Source organism: Trachurus trachurus (genome assembly GCF_905171665.1).
Source record: "Trachurus trachurus genome assembly, chromosome: 9".
NCBI classification, from domain to species: Eukaryota; Metazoa; Chordata; class Actinopteri; order Carangiformes; family Carangidae; genus Trachurus; species Trachurus trachurus.
In genome coordinates this window covers 15,427,328-15,449,860 of record NC_139895.1, presented here as the reverse complement: position 1 = coordinate 15,449,860, position 22,533 = coordinate 15,427,328, and the positions used below count along the sequence as shown (strand labels likewise).

Here is a 22,533-nt window from a genome sequence, read left to right as displayed (position 1 = left end):
CATAACCCATCTCATGTTGCTCTTGTTACCACGTTAGCTATAAATCACTAAAGAGTTTATGAACTGTTTACAAAGCAAACTTTATAAAGTACGAAAGGAAAACCCTGTACATGAGCCAGTGTGAAGGTGCAGAGGAGATGATGTGTGACCCAGTGTTCCTCATTAAGAATTGGTTTGGTATGGAGGCTGCTGGATCTCAACAAGGTTATGGTGATCTGAAAACATTACAATATCAGTAGCTTAATATCAGTAGCTTATAGCCTATACATGTAGATATAGATCTAGCCTATATCCCTTTTTTAAAAAGTCAGTTAACTCCAGCTGTGTCAAGTTTTGCTCTGCCATTATCGTTCACTACCCTCAAGCATGAGGCCTCTATTTGTCGACCTGAAAGGCAAAAGTACAGCAGACCTCGCCCACCCTGCTAGTGCATGATAATGAAGTGTTACATACACTGTTCTGAATCATTCACAGTCATGTAACCCCCTGTCTGATTATTTAAAACAAATTCTTTCAAACTCAAAGAATATTATGGCCAAAGCTTTCTCTATACACCAATACAATCATATACGTTTGTATGGAGGAACATCCAAGTAAGTGGTGCTTTGTGACTGTTACAACTGTCCTGAGTTACAATAAATCAAAAACACTGAAGGATACAAACACAAAATATCTCAGTCTTTGGTCACATTTAGATGTGTCATTCTCCGTGGTGGGAGGAGGGCCTGCCGCTGGTTACGCTGCTGAGAAGTTCGATCTGATGGAGTCTTCTCGTAACTGACGGTGCTTCCCGGTCTCGGCCTCCTCACTATGTGCACGACGCTCAATGGTGATCCTGTAGTTTTTTCTGCAGAGGGATGAATCACATGAAAAATGTCGGTGTGGATTCTCAGTCATCCTTGTTTAGTTTTTTTTTACTGTTCGTTTTAATGTTTCGTTCACCAGTTATCATGTTATCTTCCTCATTAAAGGGGCTGTTTGTAAATTTTCTCTGCTGCTGAACACGCATAAGACAAGAGGTCATAATAACGTCTTCTAAATATCTGTGTCTTCAATACAGTAAGTGGCTGTTCAAGTATTATCTAAACTGTAACTCTCCCTTTTAGCTTCAACCTACAGCACATAACCTCTATATGCACATCCTGTGTTACATCCGTAGATCATGTGTACACAGTTTTCGTCTAAGCAATACAAAATTATGTTTAACAGGCAGTCGTTGTGGTCTCTTTTGCTGTCAGTTTGGTTTTAGTCTGTCCTCAGTTGTGTGATTGAGAAAAATAAAACATGACCACAGTCTCCTCCTCATGGTTGTTTCCTCCAACATCAAGATAAGATGAAGGAATCATGGTCACAATCTCCTGAGTTATAGTGTTGAATAAACACCAGAAGTGTTTTTGCGGAGCATTATGATGTCACCACGAGGTCAAACTTTGACCTTTTGGATAGAAAATATCCTTTCATTTTTTCCCACCATAGACAATCATGTCGTGATTTGCATATGGACTTGTGAGTTATGCCCAAAAAATTTGTTTTGTGAGGTCCCAATGACCTTTGACAGTCACTATGCCAATGTTTGTGCCAAATCTGAAAAAACATTGCTGGGATATAATGTTCTTGAGAATGAGATGCATTACCTGAAGACATGACGCCTGACTCTTGTAGAGTCTTTCAGACCGTGAGGTGGGTGTGTTTCAGCAACAGTAGTTGAACATGACAGTATGAGTACACATGAGAAGATAAACTTCACCCATAGTTACCTGAAAAAGTAGAAAGCTATAAGCATCGCAGTTCCCAGAACAGCTCCCACTATGACTCCAGTCAGAGCTGACACTCCCAGCCCACCTGTTTGAGTAGTTACAGGTTACAACATGAACTCATCACATGCCACCATATTGTAGATAAGTGAACAGTAGTGGTCACTTGCAAGATTTGTCTGGCATCTCAGCATGTGCTTTATGTCTTCCTCTCAAAGTGAAGTGGTCGGTTTTGTAGGTCGGCAGCACCTGGAAAGTCCCATTCACTCCAAAGTAGTTGGCCACCACCTGCAAGTCAGTGCAACATGTCATCGTTCAGGTGAAGACATCAACACCTTGTGGGCGGCTCATGGACTTTTGCTTTGTCCTTACCTCGTAGGTTCCCTCCTCAACGTTGGTCATGGACATCAGGGAGAAGTCTCCGTTCCTGTCCCCGTTAACATCCATGGACACTTGGCCGGCGATTCCTGTCCAGCGTGATGAAAACAGTGAGAAGATCAGCTACTCACAACAATGTGGAGTATATCGGCTTAAAACGGTAGTAGTAGTGATCCATGGTCCAGGAAGGGTTATACAAGAAAATATTGTGATGGCATCACAGCTGGGTCTAATCACTAAAGACTTCCACTTTTCTTGTTTGCACATGGTCGGTGATAAAGTTTTGTCCATTAACACAAACCATCTTTTCTGATTGAACTGCAACTCAGCAGCAAACCAGCATCAACCCCTGTAGTGCATGCTATTGTGAATACACTTTAATTGACATAACAGGAACAGGAACACACCACTGTCCCTTAAGCAGTGACTCTCTACAAGGTTTGTAATCCAGTATGTGTGTGTTGTTGTTTTTTTACCTTCAAAAGTTCTGTTCCACATGTGTGAAGTGATCACTGTCCCGTTCTTCTTACTGTGCCCACTCTTCATGGCTTCATGCAAGGCGATGGCGTACAGCACCATGGCATCATGGAAACCCTCAACAAACATGTTGACCTGAAATGGAGTGTGTAGTTATAACAAGAAGATTATTGTACTGCAGCTGATTGACACTGATACACAATAATAACAACACTTTGTATTACAGGAACACAGACCAGGCTTTGCCTGTTGTTGGGGCTCCATGGGAAGGCTTTCCCATCGAACTGTCTTTGTCCCACCAATATAAAACTGGCACTACTTTAAATTATCATGTTACCTAATGTTGTTATTATGCAAAAGTTATTTTGTTGCCTTATTTAAGCTCACATCTCTGGAACATGCACTTGTTGATCAATAACTGTATTTATTAGCTCAGCAGAGCACAGGGATGGATGGATGGATGGATGGATGGATGGATGGATGGATGGATGGATGGATGGATGGATGGATGGATGGAGAAGGAGAACAGTTTTGAATGACCTAAACTGCGTCACAAACTCGTTTTTCTCATGAATATATCTCTAGTTTCTAATGATCATGATGACATCATATGTGCACCTGCTATTCTTGAATGATGAAATGTTTGTCAATTGTTTTTCTTATTGTTGTGCACCAGTTCAGCCTCTTGGCCAAGTCTCCCTCGCAAAAGAGATCCAATCTCAAAGGACAGCCTGGTAAAATAAAGGTAAAATAAAATTTCTTATCATCGGAGCATGTAAACAAAAGCACAGGTTAATGACGGCAGCTCTGCCATGAGATCAGCTATAGTGACTTCTGACATCTGTTCTTAAGGTCAAAGGACACCGCGTACAAACCCACTCCCCCTTGTAAAGGTTGTTAAGGCCCTGCAAACAAGAACACTGCCCACTGATTTCAAAAGTCTGTGTTTAAACTGGGGTGACTCACAGCTCCCGTGGCAAAGGGAATAGTGTCGACACAAAGAGATCACAGAGGAAGCACAGCTGTAATACAGAGACACTTATGTAGTTACTGGGGGAATAGGCCGGCTGCTCTGGAGCGAGGAACACTTCAGGGAGTCTTTGTCTTTCCCTAGAGCCAGAAAACAGCATTTAATTTCTTGGTTATCGTGGATTTAGCAGAGGGAGCCCTGTGGACATGTGTCCCCAGGAGAACTCATTTCCTCTCACCACTTCCTCTTCCATACTCAGTTTGTGTCTTAGGACAAACACATCTTCATCCTTCCTCCCTAGGGCTGATAAGTTTTAGCCATGCTACCAGTGTGGCTATATGTAGCGACATTGATCACTTTGGTTCAGACTGAAACTTTCATGGTCCCCAGAGGATCAGGACTTTAGAGACATTCACCAGGTAAGAAAATGGAAGTCTACATCAGGATGAATCTTAATAACCCCCTCACTTTTACTTCAGTAAAGGATGTCTAAATACCAACGGCCTCCAACAACATTGGGCACAGCTCTGACCAATCACAGCTCTTGTCCCTGATGTTTTATCTCCCAACATGAAGTTACATCTCAGGGGTATAAGCAAAAATTATAACACTGAAATATCACAACATTTTATGATGTGATATTACATTGATTCCTTTATGCGCAGTATCAATATGTTATCAATAGTTTACATGGTGACAGTGGTGATATTGTGCTGTATTTGAGCCTCCAACCAATGGTAATTCCTTTGTTCAGATTGCACTACCGCTGTTTTGTGTTTTTGATATTTCAATGAATCGAATATGTAATTGAAAATATTACATGAATAAAAATTTGCACAAGTTATTTGTCTTATTTTTCCTATAGGCAAATCAAAGATCGGGTTGTATATCAATGTGGTCTTTGATTTTCCAAATTAGATCAATATCACCTGACTCATCATCATCAGTTTGTTGTCAGTCATACGTACACTCTCACAGTCTCTGCAGTCATGAAGCCCAGCTTCTTCAAGGGACTTTTTCATTTCCATGGAGAAGTTTTCAAACTCGGGCTTGACCGTCCTGAGCAGAGTCACCGTGTTCAGAGAGGCGTAGGCCTGCCGTGCATCACTGTCGTGTTTATCTCCTCTCCGCCAGGAGCCGTTACCTGCAGGGTCATTGATTAGTGAACAATGCAGAATCAGTTTCAGATACAAACTGATACCCAAAGCTCAGGTGCTGAGCTGATCAACAGCTGTTTTGCAGAAACATAACATTTTGAAAAGAAAAATGTAATATAACACCACGACAGCTGTCCAACCCTAGAACACTAACGTCGGGTGATTTTCACCCATGAAATTATTGTTTCATAATTTTCATTATGTTGCTGTTGTCTGAGTTTCGTGGGTCCCTGGGTAGCTTCATACTGCTCACTGACGTCATTGAAGGTAGGCATGTTACCCTGCTCCCATCCCTAGTTTTTTCAGCAGGCACATGTTCGGGTGGATTTCACCCGACGTTAGTGTTTATGTATCTAAATCTGGCGACCATTTCTGGTGATGCTGAAAATTCTTCTTTTTTCTTTTTACTCCACCAAATAAGGCTCAAATGTCCCACAAATGGGTGGTCTGAAGGACAAAGTCCCAGCTCCATTAGTTTTTTTTTAAGGAAGTTTTTGTTAAAAAAACAAAAAAAAATCACAAATTTTGGACATTCTTTTATAGGGTCACCATGATACCTTTTTTTCATTTTGTGAAACATTGTACAGTGGAAAATTAAGGAAGTGTACTTCAATTTGCCATGTATTGTTGTATTTTAATATACTTTGGTGAGAAATATTTTTTTATGGGTATATTATATCGGGTAAAAAATACCCGGCGTTAGTGATGGTGTTACTTTTTGTAACGTTAGTGTTCTAGGGTTAAGAGTTTGTAGTACATAAATCAAACCATGGTACATTCAAGTGTCTGTGATGGTTGAATCCACAGTCAAAGGTTCATTTATTGTCACATTTTGACGCCAAACTGTTGTCAGGTTTTATTTGGAGCCTGGCTCATTTTCACCTGATGAATCTAAGTCCAGATTCTACATTTAGCTCTGGAACCAGTTTCCCAGTTTCATTCAAGCTGTGGTGTTGACCCAATCTTAAATTTACCCATAGATTAGTGATGTTACTGAGACTAACTCATTTAAAGCCAAAAACAACTGACTTCTTCAAATAACTATTAACTTTATTGTAGATCATGTGAAGCTTATTAAAGCAGCCATTAAATTGAATCTGTCTTCTCATCATTAGTAAGTGATGTTGTTAACTTTACCATAGGAGGAAGCGTTGAAGAGGTCAACATTAAAGAACATGTAGTTGCCGTTGGTCATCCGTCGTCTGTGAGCAGCCAGCATGATCTCACGTATCTTGTCCGCTCCCATGCACATGATCACCACTGCAAGAAAACAACAGTGACAACAGATCACAGTCAGAGTACACAACAATACCACTTAAGATTACTACTTCTATTACTATCATTTAATAGAAGACAGTAATTTGCCATGATATCTTTTACATCCCGGAGGCAGTCAAGGAGAAAACTAACTGAATTATTAACCACATTATCACTTGGTTTGCATTGGGGGTAAATCATGGTGTCATCAGCATAAAACTTATATTTTTAAGGCATATAAACATAAAACAAATGATATTGATGTAGTGTGTTTGTTGCAGGTAAGGTTACGGGTTACAGCAACCCTCTTGAAGGGTCATAGCTGCTGCAATATTAAGAGTGGATAAATAATAAAGTAGCTTTTTGAGAAAAATTAAATAAAAAACATCACTAACTTATGAAAACTGCTCACTATCTATAGTGTTGTTGAACCGAGCTATACAATTCCCAGCCAAGGGGATTCAGTGAATCTACTATGTCCTGCTCATCTCATTCATGAGTCTTGAATGAGAGTATGAGTCAGTGACAGAGAGAAGCTGTTTTCCCTCCTTTATTTATCCATGTGCTTCCAGACAGGTCTCAGACGAGAGTGAACGCCACTTATATTTAGTTATATACTTAAACTGCACATGAATTGAAAGTCGTGTAGTGAGCAAATATAAAGTGTCAAAGTATCATTTTTCTGTTTAAATCTTCTCTCACTTGATATGAATTTTTCCTTCGGTGTGATTGAAAATAAATAAACCAACAAACAAGCAGCTACACAAACAGGGGGTTGCATCTGAAAACACTGTAACCCCAGCGTCCCTGTTAATAAGGAAGATTCAGAGTCTTGCTGGAACATTCCTCACAACTCTGTCACTTAAACACACCTCCTGAAATATCCCTCGAGTCAGTGGGACAAACTTCACCTCAGTCCTGCCAGCACTATAGCACCCTTTAATTACACTGGGCTCTACACACACTACTGGCCCTGTGTATGCTCTGCAAGCCATTCCATGGGGCAGCGCTTGCAGCCAGCAACATTTTAAAACTTCTGGATTTTCCTTTTTGCTAGGGCACTGATGCTAGTTACAAATTAACTCAGGAATGGAGCAGCACATGGTGCACTTACTGAGTGCCCACAGTGTATTTCAAGTGCCCTGTGTTGGCCATAAACTTGAAAAGCAAGAGCATATGCAAATAGGGGGCTGTTGTGCAAATTTGTAATGCCATTACTCCACAAACAAGGTTGTTGGATCCGTCTGTCAGAGAGGTGAACAGGATAAAGAGGAGCGAGCAAGGCGATCTGTCTCACACACGCAGTGATTACTGACTGACTGGCTGTGCTGGATGACTGGCTGACTGAGGATGTCCCTGTTTGTGTTAACAGCATTGTCCTTGGTAGCGTGTTGCTGTCTTTGCCCTTTCAGTCTGCGCCTTAAGACATTTGTGGTCATACAGTAAGAGCAAGTCATTGCTTTACAACTATGCAGGAGCCCAAGGGGAGTTCTCTCCAAACACAAAGACTTCATACAGACTCAGGATGGGAGTGCATGTCTCAGGAGGATTAACATCAGAAATGGACCAATCATGAGAGAGGTGCTTCATTTTCCCTCCTGTGGCTGTTACATGTTGTAATATTGAGTGGTTAATGGTACAAAAATCTGTAGAGAACGGATGAGGAAGATTTTTTCTTTACAAGCAAAGCACGAGGTGCCGAGAAAATGAATGAGAGAGCGAGAAAGACAGAAGTGGTGACAAATAAGAGTCACTTCACACATACATCCCAACCATTATTATACAAGTGCCGAAGGTTTAGTGGACTATTATCAAATAAATCTATTCCTCATCTATCCCCCTGCTCCATTAAGGAGAGACTTGACTTATCTGAGCATGATTGGTCTGGATCTGGTTGATTCCAGATGAGCTTGACAAGGTGCTCACATTTATAAGACCATCAACACAGACTAATCACTGTCTGAAAATAGCATTTCTCATTAACGCTCACATAGGTGTAACCATGGCTACGAAGGTAAGTGTGAGCATGATGATCGACCCTGATTTAAAGGCTAATGAACCTGTGGATGACTCCTCCTCTTCACTTCCTTCCTGTCTGGTATTTCTGTGCATAATAACACCTACAGTAGTTGCTGGTATAAGACCAGATGCATTTTTTATAAAACTAAACTATGTTGAGAGGAAAACAGAATCGTACTCTAACACAACGTATTGTTTATGGCTGCAGAGTCACCAGGAGGTGGATGAGGTGGATGGTGGTTTACAAAGTGCAGGACTGTCCCATCAGAGACCAAGTTCACATCCAGAGTCCCGTCTGTGGTTCAGACAACAGCGGCTCTTTGGTTCAGGTTCGTACAGGAGGTGGTTTAACTTAATATATAAATAAACAGGATGTGAACTTGTAACATGGCCATGAAACAGCTGAATGAAGCTGAAGTCAGAAAATCTGATCCAGCTGTTTTAGCTGTATAGAAACAGCTGTGCTGTGAATATACAGCAGCACTCATGTAAATACGTCTGAATTGTTAACATGCTGAAGTTAGTAATGAGGTAGTTTTACTTACAGTATGTGGTCTGGTTGATGTTGCCTTTGATTAGCTTTTTTCATGACCTCAGTTGTTACCTGAGAAATTCTGCACAGGTTTAATCAGTGCCAACACTTACATCACAGTGCACAGACACAGAAACTTCCCCACTGCAGCTTAAGTGAAACTGATTCTGCCGTGATCATGTCACGTAGCTGATCTCAGTTACACGTACACCTGTAATGCAGTTATACATGCACAGCCTCGGGCTCTGCCTCTGCCAGGCCTGATGGTGCACTGACGGTCACTGTCAGTAATCTTGCACTAAAAGACACATGGAGAGGAACAGATGGGGTTCAATGTTTATCACGTAAACCTTTCATAATAATTTACTATTTCATTACGACTTGTGTCTTATTTCTGAAACACTCCAAACTTTTTCAGACTGAGACTAAGTGACAGAGGTCACATCTGAAATCAAGGCTGTGAGTGACGGTATGTGTAGTACACTTCAGTGAAAAGCGACATATTCTCCATTGTTTGGGGGTTTAATGCCTTTAATGGCACATCAACCCCACCTCCGTGGACTCTGTGTGCACTGAGATCCTTTACAGTTTCCAGTTGACTTGAAAAGAAGCGCTATTACCCAGTGATATGGTGACATGATGCTGGGGACCACTTTGGCTATGACGTCCTTTCTGTTGTGGTTCTCTTGTATTTACTGTATCTGAATGTTGCCACAAAAATGAAGTAAAATAAACTAAAGCTAATGAGAGAAACTAACTAATGATAGTCAACTGACGCCTGAGACTAGAGTAGATCAACCCTAACCAACTTAAAACCCCTTTTCCACTGGTCACAAAGGGATCTGTTTACATTCAGCGCTCATGAGCCTTGAAATAAGTTTCAAAAACGCACAAATCACAGATATAAACATCTTTCACAAAGGCTGTGATACTTTTTCAGGAGCATCAGCCCAAACTAACCCAACCTGAGGATGAGCTCTGATAGATCCATTATACCAGTCTGTCTCACCTGCATCTACAGTATTATATGTGTATGTGTTCTGTAAGCGCGTGTGATGACGTCACTCCTTGCAGTTGTGTGTGTCCTCAGTCTGAACAGACTGGCAAACTTGCTTGGGAAGTGGAATTGGAGTGAATAGGCTTTTAGAGGGTTTACCCGTGTAAAAAAACAAAAACAAAAATAGAAAAAAACATATACCTGCTAATTTTGATGAAAAATTGTTAAAGTGTAAAATATTCGGTTTAGCAGGAGCTCTCACTTCTAGCAGCACTAACAGACAGACAGACATTCATTCATTCATTCACTTTAACACTCGGTTAAAGGTCATTTGTGAGGTAGAGGAAGCTGACATCAGTGTAGTGATGTCTTTTAGTAGTAAAAGACCAACTGAGCAGTGAGTTGTCTGTCTGTGCTGATGTGATCTTGCTGCATTGCATCAGCTTTAGGAATCTCACTGTTCAAATAAAACTTGAAATGTGGGGAAATTTCCCACCAGAAGAAAGAAGAGAAAATCACTGCCAATTAGCTTAGCTTAGTTTCACACTCACATTATTAACATGGTGTTTGTTTAATCTGGCAATAACTTGAATTTTACAGAACTCTCTGGACCCTGTGTTTATATTTTCAGCTTATTGTCATCATTAGTAAAACATCTGTTGTTGTTCTTACACCCATTCATTTCACCAAATCATTCATTATTTTGTTATGCAAAATGAAATCCATTATATTAACAAATTCTTACTATTCACCTACATGTGCGTGCATTCACAGTACCCAGACCTCTTTAGCAGACCACCACCATCCAACCAGACATAAGCACACACAACACACCCAGACAGCAAGGAACAGTGAGAAGATTTCCTTGTTACAACTAGAGTTTAGGCTGCTGAAAATAAAAAAAATGTGTTGTTTGTTGCTTTGCAGCATCATTAGCTTTTCCTCAATGGTTGGATTCATGATTATGACCTCATCTGTCCATATATTCACCCCGCCCCCAGAATCGCATTCATTTATGTTTAGTAGCTTTGGACTGTATTTGGGGACTGTAGAGGCTGTTTCATTAATAATTAAAAAGCAGATGTGGAATTGAAATAGCCCTGCATAGAGAAGTGTGCAAACACATACTTGAATGCAGCCAGAAACATTAAATTTCATTAACACCTCAAATCTAGTGATCCCCCTAACTCCCACCACTACAGGGCCCTTCAACTCCTGCACAAAGATAAGAGCCCCTCCGGCACAGACCCTGAATGATCTCACCCAAACGTATCAGCTCAAAACAATGAGAAACTCAGAATGATCAACAACTGGAATAAAACCATAAAGTCATAAAGGTCTGCATTGAGTCAGAATGAAGCTGATGATACTGTTTTAACTCCTCATAAAAGAGACAAGACCAGAATCTCACTTCCTGCTACAATGTGATGGATTTAAGGACCTGAGAGGTTGTTTTTTTTTGAAAGATAAACAGCATATATCATGAGTTATCAACATCCCTAATTATCTGGGACTGAACCGTCTGTGTGGGAGAAGAGTCAGTCTGTACTAATATCTGCAACGCGTACTGAATGTTGTCAGACGTGACTGATTACAGCTGCTTGTGTTATTCTTTTAGAAGTCGTCCTCCCATATATTGCTCTGTCCTGTTTGACCATTGAGTTCTTTAAAATGTTGTAACTTGTCCATTTTCTGTATTTTATTTTATCCTGTGTCTGTGTCAGTGATATTTAAAATAGAGTATACTTGTTCTGAACTGGATTATCTAGTGATACTTGTGCAAAGTTTAATAAAATATGAAACACCTTGTTTATCTGCTTGTAAACTGCTTGCAGTTTTTGATGTGTTGTACAGCACTTTGATGTAAAGCGCTTTATAAATAAATGTATTATTATTTATTATTATTATTAATTATTTGAATTTTTATCTTCTATTTGTGTTAACATGCAATGGACATTTGACTCTGTGATTATTCTTGACAGGGACTTCTGGGGCTAAAGGGGCACTCAACATTGTTGTTGTTATTCTGGGACAAAGTAACTGCTGTCAAGGTTCAGGTTTTTGTTTTTCAATCTGACACATCCCAATGATATTTCAGATGGTTTATATACTATACAGACTGTAGTGTTACACAAAATGATGGAGATACTTAATTTTCAATGTCAAAGGTGATTTGTTATCGTCATATAGTGTACAGCTGGATATATGAAAATATTCAAGTTTATAATCTCCTGTTAAACTCCTGTACTTCATCCTGTCTCCATCACTGAACACTCCTCTTACTGGTTTGTTGTTCGGAAAGCAGTGCACAGTCCAAGCTAGTGGCACAGTTTCCATATAACAGTGAATGTAGTCTGTGATGCATTCACCTCACATCCTTTTTCATATCTTATCATTCTTGCATTTTCGACTACTTGGACTTCAAGCACATCGCTCAGGTCTAGGGATACTTAACTCGGGCTTTGATGGAAGCTTGGCCCTGTAAGACACAACAGCCACTGGTTGTGTTAAAGCATTATAGAATATACAGAAGTCCTTATGCTGAGTGTTTGCATTGTATGGTCTTGGAGCAATGAGTCCTTCTGCTCATGTTATATCTCTCTGGTAAGAGCCCTCAACAACGCCATACCCTGGATGCAGACTGGAATCGCAAACCCAAGGGTATCAGAGGCTGCTGGACAAAAACTTCTTATGGTTTCTTTGCTTCACATACTCAAAATGTGAATGTATCTTTGGCAAAATTCCCAGGTTCCCCCTGAGCCGTTCTGCATAGATGAAAACTCAGTGCTCACGTCAAGTCAAACTGCTGGACTGGGCTGCTGGAAACTTCTTCTTTTCAAGTCTCAAATGGTAGAAAGCAACTCTAGTCTGGTGACGGGGAAAGACTTAACACCACCATCATCACATGTGCTGTCTTTCTGTACCCAGCTATAACTCTGGGTCATTGTGGCAGCACCTGAGAGACCAGAGGAAGTTTCTGTCGTCTACACGCACCTGGAAACAAATGATAATTTCTTGTTTGGCCATGGTCACTACCATGACTCTTCTATGAAGTGGACAAGCACCCCGACCAGGCTGTTATTCATGTTTGGGCATGTGAGCAGCATGTCACTCAAAGATATACCCCTTGGAATTTGGCCCTGGAGTCGGATAACACCCTTATGTTGCCTGGCTTCTTCTGAGAGTGGTCAAAGTTAAAGAAAGGTATCCACCTTTCTCCCCAGTTTCCTCGCCTGTCTGATTCACAGCCCCTGGGCTCTATGAAATGTTTCTTCATTTCAGGTTGCATGGCGTGACTCGCGTGAAATGGCGTGAAAACCTGCACGAGCCAGAACATCGACTATTCTAACTATTATCCAAATGTCCTTCCTTTGATGGACTGAACTGTACATTTCTGTTCTTGCCATCTGCAGCAAACTGTGAACTGGTGGAAAACTGTACAAGCCTTGACCTTGCTACAGTATGCTCTGCAAACCTACAACTATGAGGCATTGCTACACATCTATGCATAATGAGGGCAGTAGGGTAAGTGATACATTATTTATTAACAGGGCTGCACTGAATAGTGTAATACCACTAAAATCAGAATAGTCACAATCCCAGTAGATGTCCCTTGCATGGCTGCATTGATCAAATAGAGCCAGAGCCTGTCACAACCTATCCAACCCCTTCAACAGTCTGCTGGTTCACCCTGGAGACTGAACTCTGGGGGGACTGGGAGGACGGGAGTGGTGCATGAAATCACACGTGACAGAAACACAGAAAGAACACAGGAAATAAACAACATCAACTGGGGGAATAGTTAAAGGTCATCAGACAGCTGGAGAAAGATCAAGGAGGCCAGTCACAACGGGACAAACACCAGAACCAGAACCAGAACCAGAACCAGAACCAGAACCAGAACCAGAACCAGAACCAGAACCACGGAAGGACACAGGTAGCACAACAGAACAGAGGGCCCTGATTTAATCATGCAAGCTCAACATCATCCGGATGTGTGGTAAGTCTTGGGTTGTAGTCGAATCGCAGTGTGTGGGCGCCACAAGTGCACCTGGTGTTGTGGTTCAGGATTGTACAGCAGCAAAAAGTGAAAAAGGGCTGTGGAAAGTCAGAAAGCGACTCATATAAACACCGTCAGCCAATCAGTGACACAACAGTTCAACGACGTGTGGATTGTGTAGAGCTGCGTGACGTTAACATGCAGCTCCACAATTGTGCATCCCAGGATATGATATGTTTAACTACAGTAGAAACAAATACTAAAAACACTGCATCATCTGCCCACTATTTCATGTTTTATTATGAAAACTATTACCGGTACTTACATTTATGTTGTAAATGTTCCCATCAGACTCCAACTGCTGTACTGTACCACATTAGTGTTCGACTGATGCCTTCGCAGGATAAAATGTTTAAAATATTAGAGAAAGTTCAAAACAGAGACGCACGTAATCAGACTTCTCTGCACAAACTGTCACGCTACAAATTTATGAGAGACCAAACCGATGTGTGCAGAGGTGTGGGGTGTTCCTCTGTAACAGCCTGCTTTCATTTGCATGTGATTTAATCAAGGTAAACACGGTGGACGGCCGTGCGTAATAACTCTGTGCTCTGGTGCAGCACTTCTCCAATCAGAGGCTGCACATTTATCAACATATCTGTCCCTCTGCCTTCGGGGCAGCTGCAGGGACTTTAATAAAGCCATTATCCCAGTTCACCTCAATGAACCAAGCAGTCAGATAGTCCAATCAGCTGTTCGCAGAGTAAATGTGAGCTGATCTGAACAGATCTGAACAGCCATGTCTGCGCTGTTCTGGAAGAGAATGAGACAAAGTACTTCCAGCTGTAAGTCAAACAGCATCTTAATCTGTTTGATGATAAGACAACACAACAGTAACACACAGTTGCGCAAAGAATTTGAATCGAAGAGACGTCACCTCTGATCAAACAACCTGCTGTCGACAGAAAACCAGCTGCAATTTAATCATTAATCAGAGTTTGTCTTTTGGCAATTAGAGCTGTCACAACTACAATTATCATGAGTATTAGTCGTATATTTTAATGAAGCTCCACAATTTTAAGTTAATCAAATATATTGATCATGTAAGATCCTGAAGAGCTTGACAAACTCTGCACTGACAGACAGCAATACACTGAAACAAGCCAGAGAAAGGTTATTCTAATCAGGTTATTAAAATCATTTCACTTGCATCGGAATGAGGATCCTGATGCACAAAAACAAAGAAAGATCAATTCATACATTTCTGAACTGGGAAGTCATTGCCATAGCAACTGTTCCCAAAACTGTAATTCTTTTCAGCCGTTTAAATGACAGCGGACACAGTGTAGGTTGCACAGTTGAAAATGACCAGCATGAGTAACTGCAATGCACAAATTTATATGAGACAGAGGTTTTCTGTCACACAGTTTTTAGAGAGATCTACTTCAGTTCAATGTGATTTAAATAATATAATATCTTCTTATGGATCAACACTTAAAAACATGGACCTTTAAAGGGATAGTTCAACATTTTGGCAAATTGGCCCATTGCCATTATCGCTATAGTCGTAGCAGTAGGTTTGTTACCTTTAATTGTCGGTGTAAGCTATTTTTAGAACGGCGGAGCAGAGCCGGGAGCAGAGCCTGCTCAGAGCTACGCTACGGAGGCTAATGGGATTTCTTGGTTTCCCTCATCAAACTCATCAAATACACAATCCAACAACTCCAAAACGCTGTTGTGGACAAGTTGTGACCTGCACATTCACCACGCTATGAGATAATAACAGAACGTTATGAGACGGAGTTGTTTTAGAGGTAAATTCATGCAAAACCGCTGAAGCGCGTTCAGTTCAGGGACAGTTTTTCAGCAAGCAGTCTCTGTATTTACCCTGTATTTACCTCGAAAACGGCTCAGCTTCGTAACGTTCTGTTATTATCTCATAGCGTGGTGAATGTGCAGGTCACAACTTGTCCACGAAAGCATTTTGGAGTTTTTGGATTTTGTATTTGATGAGTTTGATGAGGGAAACCAAGAAATTCCATTAGCCTCCGTAGCGTAGCTCTGAGCAGCTTGCGGCTCCGCTCCGCCGTTCTAAAAATAGCTTGCACCGACAATTAAAGATAACGAACCTACTCCTATGACTATAGCGATTATGGCAATGGGCCAATTTGCCAAAATGTTGAACTATCCCTTTAATATAGAGGGACTAATGCAAGAAACCCAAACTCTTCCTGTAGTTAAAGGAAATGCTGAGGTACAACAACAAACCGGGGAAATAAATAAATTATCAAATAAATAAATAAATCGGAAGACAGTGCACATCACAGCGCCACAGAAGGACTGTGCTGTTGAACAACACCATCTGTGCTACAGGATCATTTTGACAGCTGTATTACGCTCACATGATCAGATGACAAGACATGTGACAATTAACAATCTATACTGTGTTTTATTGTGTATACATTCATAGTGTTTCTGTCCGTGCCTTGCAAACCCGGGGCTCTGGTCTTGAATCCAACCAAAGTTTTCAGTATCTGAGGATCATGCACTGGAAATGTCACAGTGACAGCGGTGATTGATAGGAGAGTGCTGCACAGTCACATCTAATCTGAGGACCAGAGAGCTGAAAGCTGTCCGCATGATTGGTGCTGCAGCAGCACGTTCGATATCAATCTGTCATTTCATCTTCCCAGATGTGGAGCTAGAGGATTAAAGTCATTTACACTGGTGTATGAACATACGTATCTGTGTCTGTGTGGAGATGATGATCGCTGCCGCCCCTCTCTTCTCAGTGGAGCTGAAAAGCTGTTCAATCTTTGCTGAAGCCCTTCAAACCTCTCACTTAAGCGCCTGGCATGCTGGGAATACTAATTCCTCACCATCAGGTGCTCTTTGTGGCTCTTCAGCATTTTGCATGTATAATATATGCTAATTTATACAGCCGCCACTCCTGTAATATGAGGTGATGTAACCATGAATTGTTGGAGGATTTCAGACAAGCCGCTCATCAGTGTGTAGAAACGGCCTGAGCACACACTCATTTGACTGTAAAATTGAAAAAAAAAATCAGTGTGGAGACATTCAGCTCTAATACAACACAGATATGTGCAAATTTATATTAAACCACACTGGAACAGTAGCCTTGTGTCTATGTTGTATCCCTCATGTCGGCCTAAAGAATAGTTGCCTTTGCCTGGTGTCAGGTAAAAAGTTCATTATTTAAATCAAGTTTTATTCACTTCACTTTGTTGTGATTGTTTGTTCTGAGCATCACAATGATCACACTTTTATACGTGAGGGATTCACATATTCTGGCAAACTCATGGCACGTATAAAAACTGTCTGATTTTCCATCCAAGAACATTTTATTTTAATGAGATAAGACAATGACAGTGAGAGCTGTGACCACAGAGGAGAGAGGATGTCCTGTTTCGCTCTCTTGCCTTCAGTCCTCTAAACAATTTCAAGCAACTAAATCATGTGGCTCATCATCATCACTGAAGTCTGAGGACATGACTCGTGAGGAGCAGGACGTTACGTAAGTCTGTCTCAGTGATGGACGGTGCGAAGGTGGAATGACGACAAAGAAAAGCACATATGCCCATCACCGGTTTTCAGATTCAGGGTCAGACTTCAATAGTCAAAAATTGTTAATCACCTATATCCAACATCTTATATTATTATAAATTTAAGCAGGGCTGCTTTAAAATATTAACAAAGTCAAATATGGCCAAGCACAATACCCAATTTTTTTTTTTTTTTAAATGTGTCACAAACATGAAGCAGGAGCTACAGTGATGCCTCGGCTTGCGGATCATGTACTCCAGATGTTTATGTGAAGGGTGTTTGGAAAATGACCATTCATGCTGAAATTGTGACTTATTATGCAATATTTGCCCAAATATTGACAATATATATATATATATATATATATTGTTCTTTTTTGCATCTCAGCTCTAAGTCTAAAAATATGACAATTAATATTCATTACCCAAAAGGACTTCTTCACATTTCTTCTTCAGTGAGTTTTTGTCTTAGTTTCAGCTTATCAAAAGAACAAACTCACATAGAGCCTGTGTAGTTTCACAGTACTGATCCTCTGAACAATGCAAGTAATGAACATCAAAATGCACTGAAACTACGGAGGCTCCAGTGTCTGTTTAATGCAGTGTTTCCTCTGTCTTTATGTGATGAGGACTGTTGCTGCTGAAGCCTCAATATTTGTGTAAAACTCCACACCTCAAACTACGAAAACTCATCAGACATGTGAGTATTACTGTGAAACAAGCTGTAATGTGAATGTGTCCTTTAATTGCAATGATTAATTTTACTCTTCTGTCTTCATTATTTTAATCCTAAATAATCCACACATAAAAATATAATCATTAGGACATCTCCAGTTATTTCTGAGTGCTGAGCTAAAATGCAGAATATAAAACCTGACAGTGGAGCTCTTTCAATCATGGTTATTCATCTGGGAATTAATAATCAATGAGTTTAATGCCTATAAGACCATCTCTTGTGATGAAAAGTGACCAAACCACTTGAGGTGAGGTGAAGCCTTACCTGAGGGTCTCATGTTTGTCTCATGGGATCATTTCTCTGGGGTGTGGAGAGTTGGTTGGAGACAGTTGTGATGGACATTTTTCAATATTTTCTTTCAAATTGTAGATATGATTGGGAAATTAATTGATAGTGAAAATAATTGTTAGTTAGAGCCCTAAGTAAATGACTGATGACATGAGCTCATTAGAGACGCCAAAGAGTCTATAGTGACCAATATTCACCTGTAGTGTAGAAAAATATGACTAGAGATAACTAACAGGTGACTTACTTACTCAATTAACCAAGTTTTTAAAAGTATAGATCATCTAATTAATGGATTACCTTCAGTGTCATAGACGCTCTGGAGGAGGTCGTCGGTGTCCAGTTGATCTTCTGGAGAGAACGAGTAGCTTTTAATGTTAAAGTCCATCATCAGGTGATAGACGCCCTCCAGGGTGAAGTAACAGTTCCGCTCCTGCTTGTCGTCTTCGTACACCAGCAGCGCGCTCTTCCAGGTGAAGTGCTCGAACATCGCGGTGAAGGTCTCTGCCATCTTCATGTAGGACGGGGCGATGCGGGTCAGCAGGGAGTACTCGCTGTCCTTGTTGCCGAAGCCGACGGCCAGGGCACCTGCCGAGATCACCGGGATGTTCCAGTGCGACGCCAGCCTCACCACCGCCGCAGCCTCGTACTCGCACACCGGACCCAGGATCAGGTCCGGCTTCTGACCGCACGACCTGTCCACCAAGAGGTACAGAGCATCGTTGACACAGTCCGAGTTCTCAAACTGGATGTTGAAGCGGAGCCCGGGGGACTGCCCTCCCCCCAGCAGCAGCCTGCGCTCTGCGTAACGGATCGCCGGTGCAACTCTCGCTTTCGAGAAAAGGTAAGAGTTATTCAGCGGCAGCAGCACCAACACGTCTATGTCCTCGCTGCTGGGGTTTGTCATAACTGGGCTCAGGAGCGTCAAAAAGTACACAACACACAGTGCGCTGAGTTGCGGCATGATGCGTCTTTCCGTGCGCTCCCTCATATGAACCAAACAAGTCTTGGAGAGATGTTCTTCACTGCTTCTTTTCTCCAAGTTGGCTCCAGTTAATTGGCAGTGTTCGTTCATACAGCTGCACACCGCCGCCAAGTCTCAGTGACTCTATCAGTGTGTGGTAGTAGCAGCAGCAGCAGCAGCAACAACAACAGCAGCAGCGAGTCTGCAGCCAAAGAGTTTCCTCGAAGGCTCCTCAACCTGCTCCGAGGTGCTTCCAGCTCCGCCAGCGGCCACCACTCCGCGCTGACTCCGGCCGGGAGTTTTGAAGCATCTTCTCAGGATCGAGTCCTGCGTCATCGGCGCGTTGCCCACCTCCTTCTTAAAGCGACACCGCCGCCACGAGCCACGAGCCGCTCTCTCGCTCTCACAATGAGCCGCTTCAACGCAGCAGCCCGGGGTCCGCGTGCAGGCAGCCAGGCAGCCAGGGCAGTGGGAGTTATGGGTCTGAGTCCGAGACAAGCTGCAGACACACAACCCACACAGACACACACACAACCCATACACACACACACATGCATGCAAGTAAGCAACAAACACGCACACACAGAGAGAGACACAGAGACACACTACACACACACAAGCAACAGATAGGCTACACAACTTGCAGACATACAACTAACAAATAAACAACAAACAAACCAATAGATACACAACTATACAGACACACAACAAATGGATACACAAACAGCATAAAAACAACCCAGGGGCACACAACCTACAGACATACAAGCAACACGCGCACGCACACACACACACACACACACACACACACACACACACACACACACACACACACACACACACACACACACACACACACACACACACACACACACACACACACACACACACACACACAGCAACAGATAGACAGATAGGCTACACAACTTACAGACAACAGATTTACAACAAAGAACCAATAGATACACAACCAACTGGGACACAACATCTACAGAACCTAATTATATACAACCTACAGACACACAACAAACAGATACACAACCAATATAAAAACAACCCACAGATACACAACCTACAAACATACAAGCAACAAACACACACACACACACACACACACACACACACACACACACACACACACACACACACACACACACACACACACACACACAAGCAACAAACACAACTTACAGACATATAACCAACTGATAAACAACAAACAACCAATAAATACACAACCAACTGGGACACAACATCTACAGAACCTAATTACATACAATCGACAGACACACAACAAACAGATACACAAAAAACATAAAAACAACCCACCGATACACAACCTACTGGTATACAACTGACATACAATAAACAGATACACAAACGATATAAAAACAACCCACCGATACACAACCTACAAACATACAAGCAACAAACACACACAGACAAGCAACAGATACACAACTTAGGCTACAGACATACAACCAACAGATAAACAACAAATAACCAATAGATACACAACCAACTGGGACACAACATCTACAGAACTTACAACCTACAGACACACAACAAACAGATACACAAACAACTGCTATACAACGGATACACAACAAACAGATACACAAACAACATAAAAACAACCCACGGATACACAACCTACTGGTATACAACTGATACACAACTTACAGACACAAAACAAACAGATACACAACTTACAGACATACAACCAACTGATAAACAACAAAGAACCAATAGATACACAACCAACTGGGACACAACATCTACAGAACCTAATTACATACAATCGACAGACACACAACAAACAGACACACAAACAACATTAAAAAACAACAACTCAAAGGTACACAACCTACTGGTATACAACTGATACACAACTTACAGACATATACAACCAACAGATAAACAACAAAGACCCAATAGATACACAACCAACAGGGACACACAACATATAGAGACCCTAACTAGGCTTCATAGGAACCTACAGACACACAACAACACAAACAACACAAACAACATAAAAACAACCCACATACGCAAGTACGCAACCTACTGGTATACCACTGGTACACAACTCACTGAGTTACAAAACAGACAAACAACCCACGCACACACAGCCAGCAAATCCACAACCAGTAGACCGACGATGGGCAATCAACGAGTTACACAACTTGCTGACACGCAAACCTTAAACACACAACAGATAGACAATCTACTGACACACACAAATGGCCAACAAAGACAACAGACAGATAAGCAACCAACAGACACACAACCTACTGACATACAACCAGCAGATACACAATCTACTGACATACAACCAACAGACACACAACAGACAGATACGCAACCTACGGACACACACACAACAGATACACAACCTACGGACACACAGTGGTCTCCTCAGACCGACGTCTCTGTTCATGGTGCAACCTTTGTGTCAGAAGGTTTCGTGTGAGTCGCCCGTAGTTCCTGTGTTGTGTTACAACTTTGGTTTGACAACAAACCAGTTGTCATCCTGAAGACGTGGGGTTACCATAGAAACTAGCCGCTGCGCTGCGGTGTATTATTACAACAAGATCTTTAGCAAAAACAAAACAGGACGTCAACAACAGGTGGAACTAAACTGTTGGTGTCAGACTGACCTCAGGACGACGGATGTAAAGGTTATTACAGTTTATTACAGAATGCAAATTATATTGAACAAGATAATCATTTTAACAACTACTTATATTTACAAGAAACCATTCTAGTCTACTTGCCAGCCCATAGGGCCCCATTGTGAACCCGGAAATGTTGAGTACCCCAAAGTTTTATGTTAGAAATAGATAGTATGGGTCCCCAGTATTCAGAAACTGCCGGATGCTAATTTATATATATTGGGCAATTAGCATGCAACAGGCATAATTAGCATAAATTAGCATAATTGCCTATATGGGCAATATTTCAACAAAATTGACTTGGCTGATCTGGGCAATATTGGAGTGGTTTTAGGGGTTATTGATGATGCTGAATCCATTTCTGACATTTTCAAAATTCAAAATGGCTGTCTAAACCGGAAGTGACCAGATTTTAACCGCCAGTGGGCCGATTTTGATGGATTTCAAAATCACCGGTTTAGACGGCCATTTTGGATTTTGAAAATGTCAGAAATGGATTCAGCATCATCAATAACCCCTAAAACCACACTAATATTACCCAGATCAGCCAAGTCAATTTTGTTGAAATATTGCCCATATAGGAAATTATGCTAATTTATGCTAATTATGTCAATTACGCTAATTGCCCAATATATATAAGTTAGCATCCGGCAGTTTCTGAATACTGGGGACCCATACTATCTATTTCTAACATAAAACTTTGGGGTACTCAACATTTCCGGGTACTCATTGTTGGCAAGTAGACTATTCATTTCTCAGTGTCTTC

At 41.4% G+C, this 22,533-nt stretch overlaps 1 protein-coding gene across 1 annotated transcript; it reads right to left on the bottom strand.

Annotated features, from left to right (window-relative positions):
- Nucleotides 1–735: 735 nt before the first annotated feature.
- On the bottom strand, nucleotides 736–19,092 carry npr3 (natriuretic peptide receptor 3; the record flags this gene model as incomplete). The annotated part of the gene is given in 9 exon segments (XM_083978872.1): nucleotides 736–847; nucleotides 1,758–1,842; nucleotide 1,921; nucleotides 1,926–2,042; nucleotides 2,127–2,221; nucleotides 2,609–2,744; nucleotides 4,548–4,723; nucleotides 5,874–5,996; nucleotides 18,429–19,092. Coding segments are annotated over 9 exon segments (1,509 nt in total).
- Nucleotides 19,093–22,533: the final 3,441 nt, after the last annotated feature.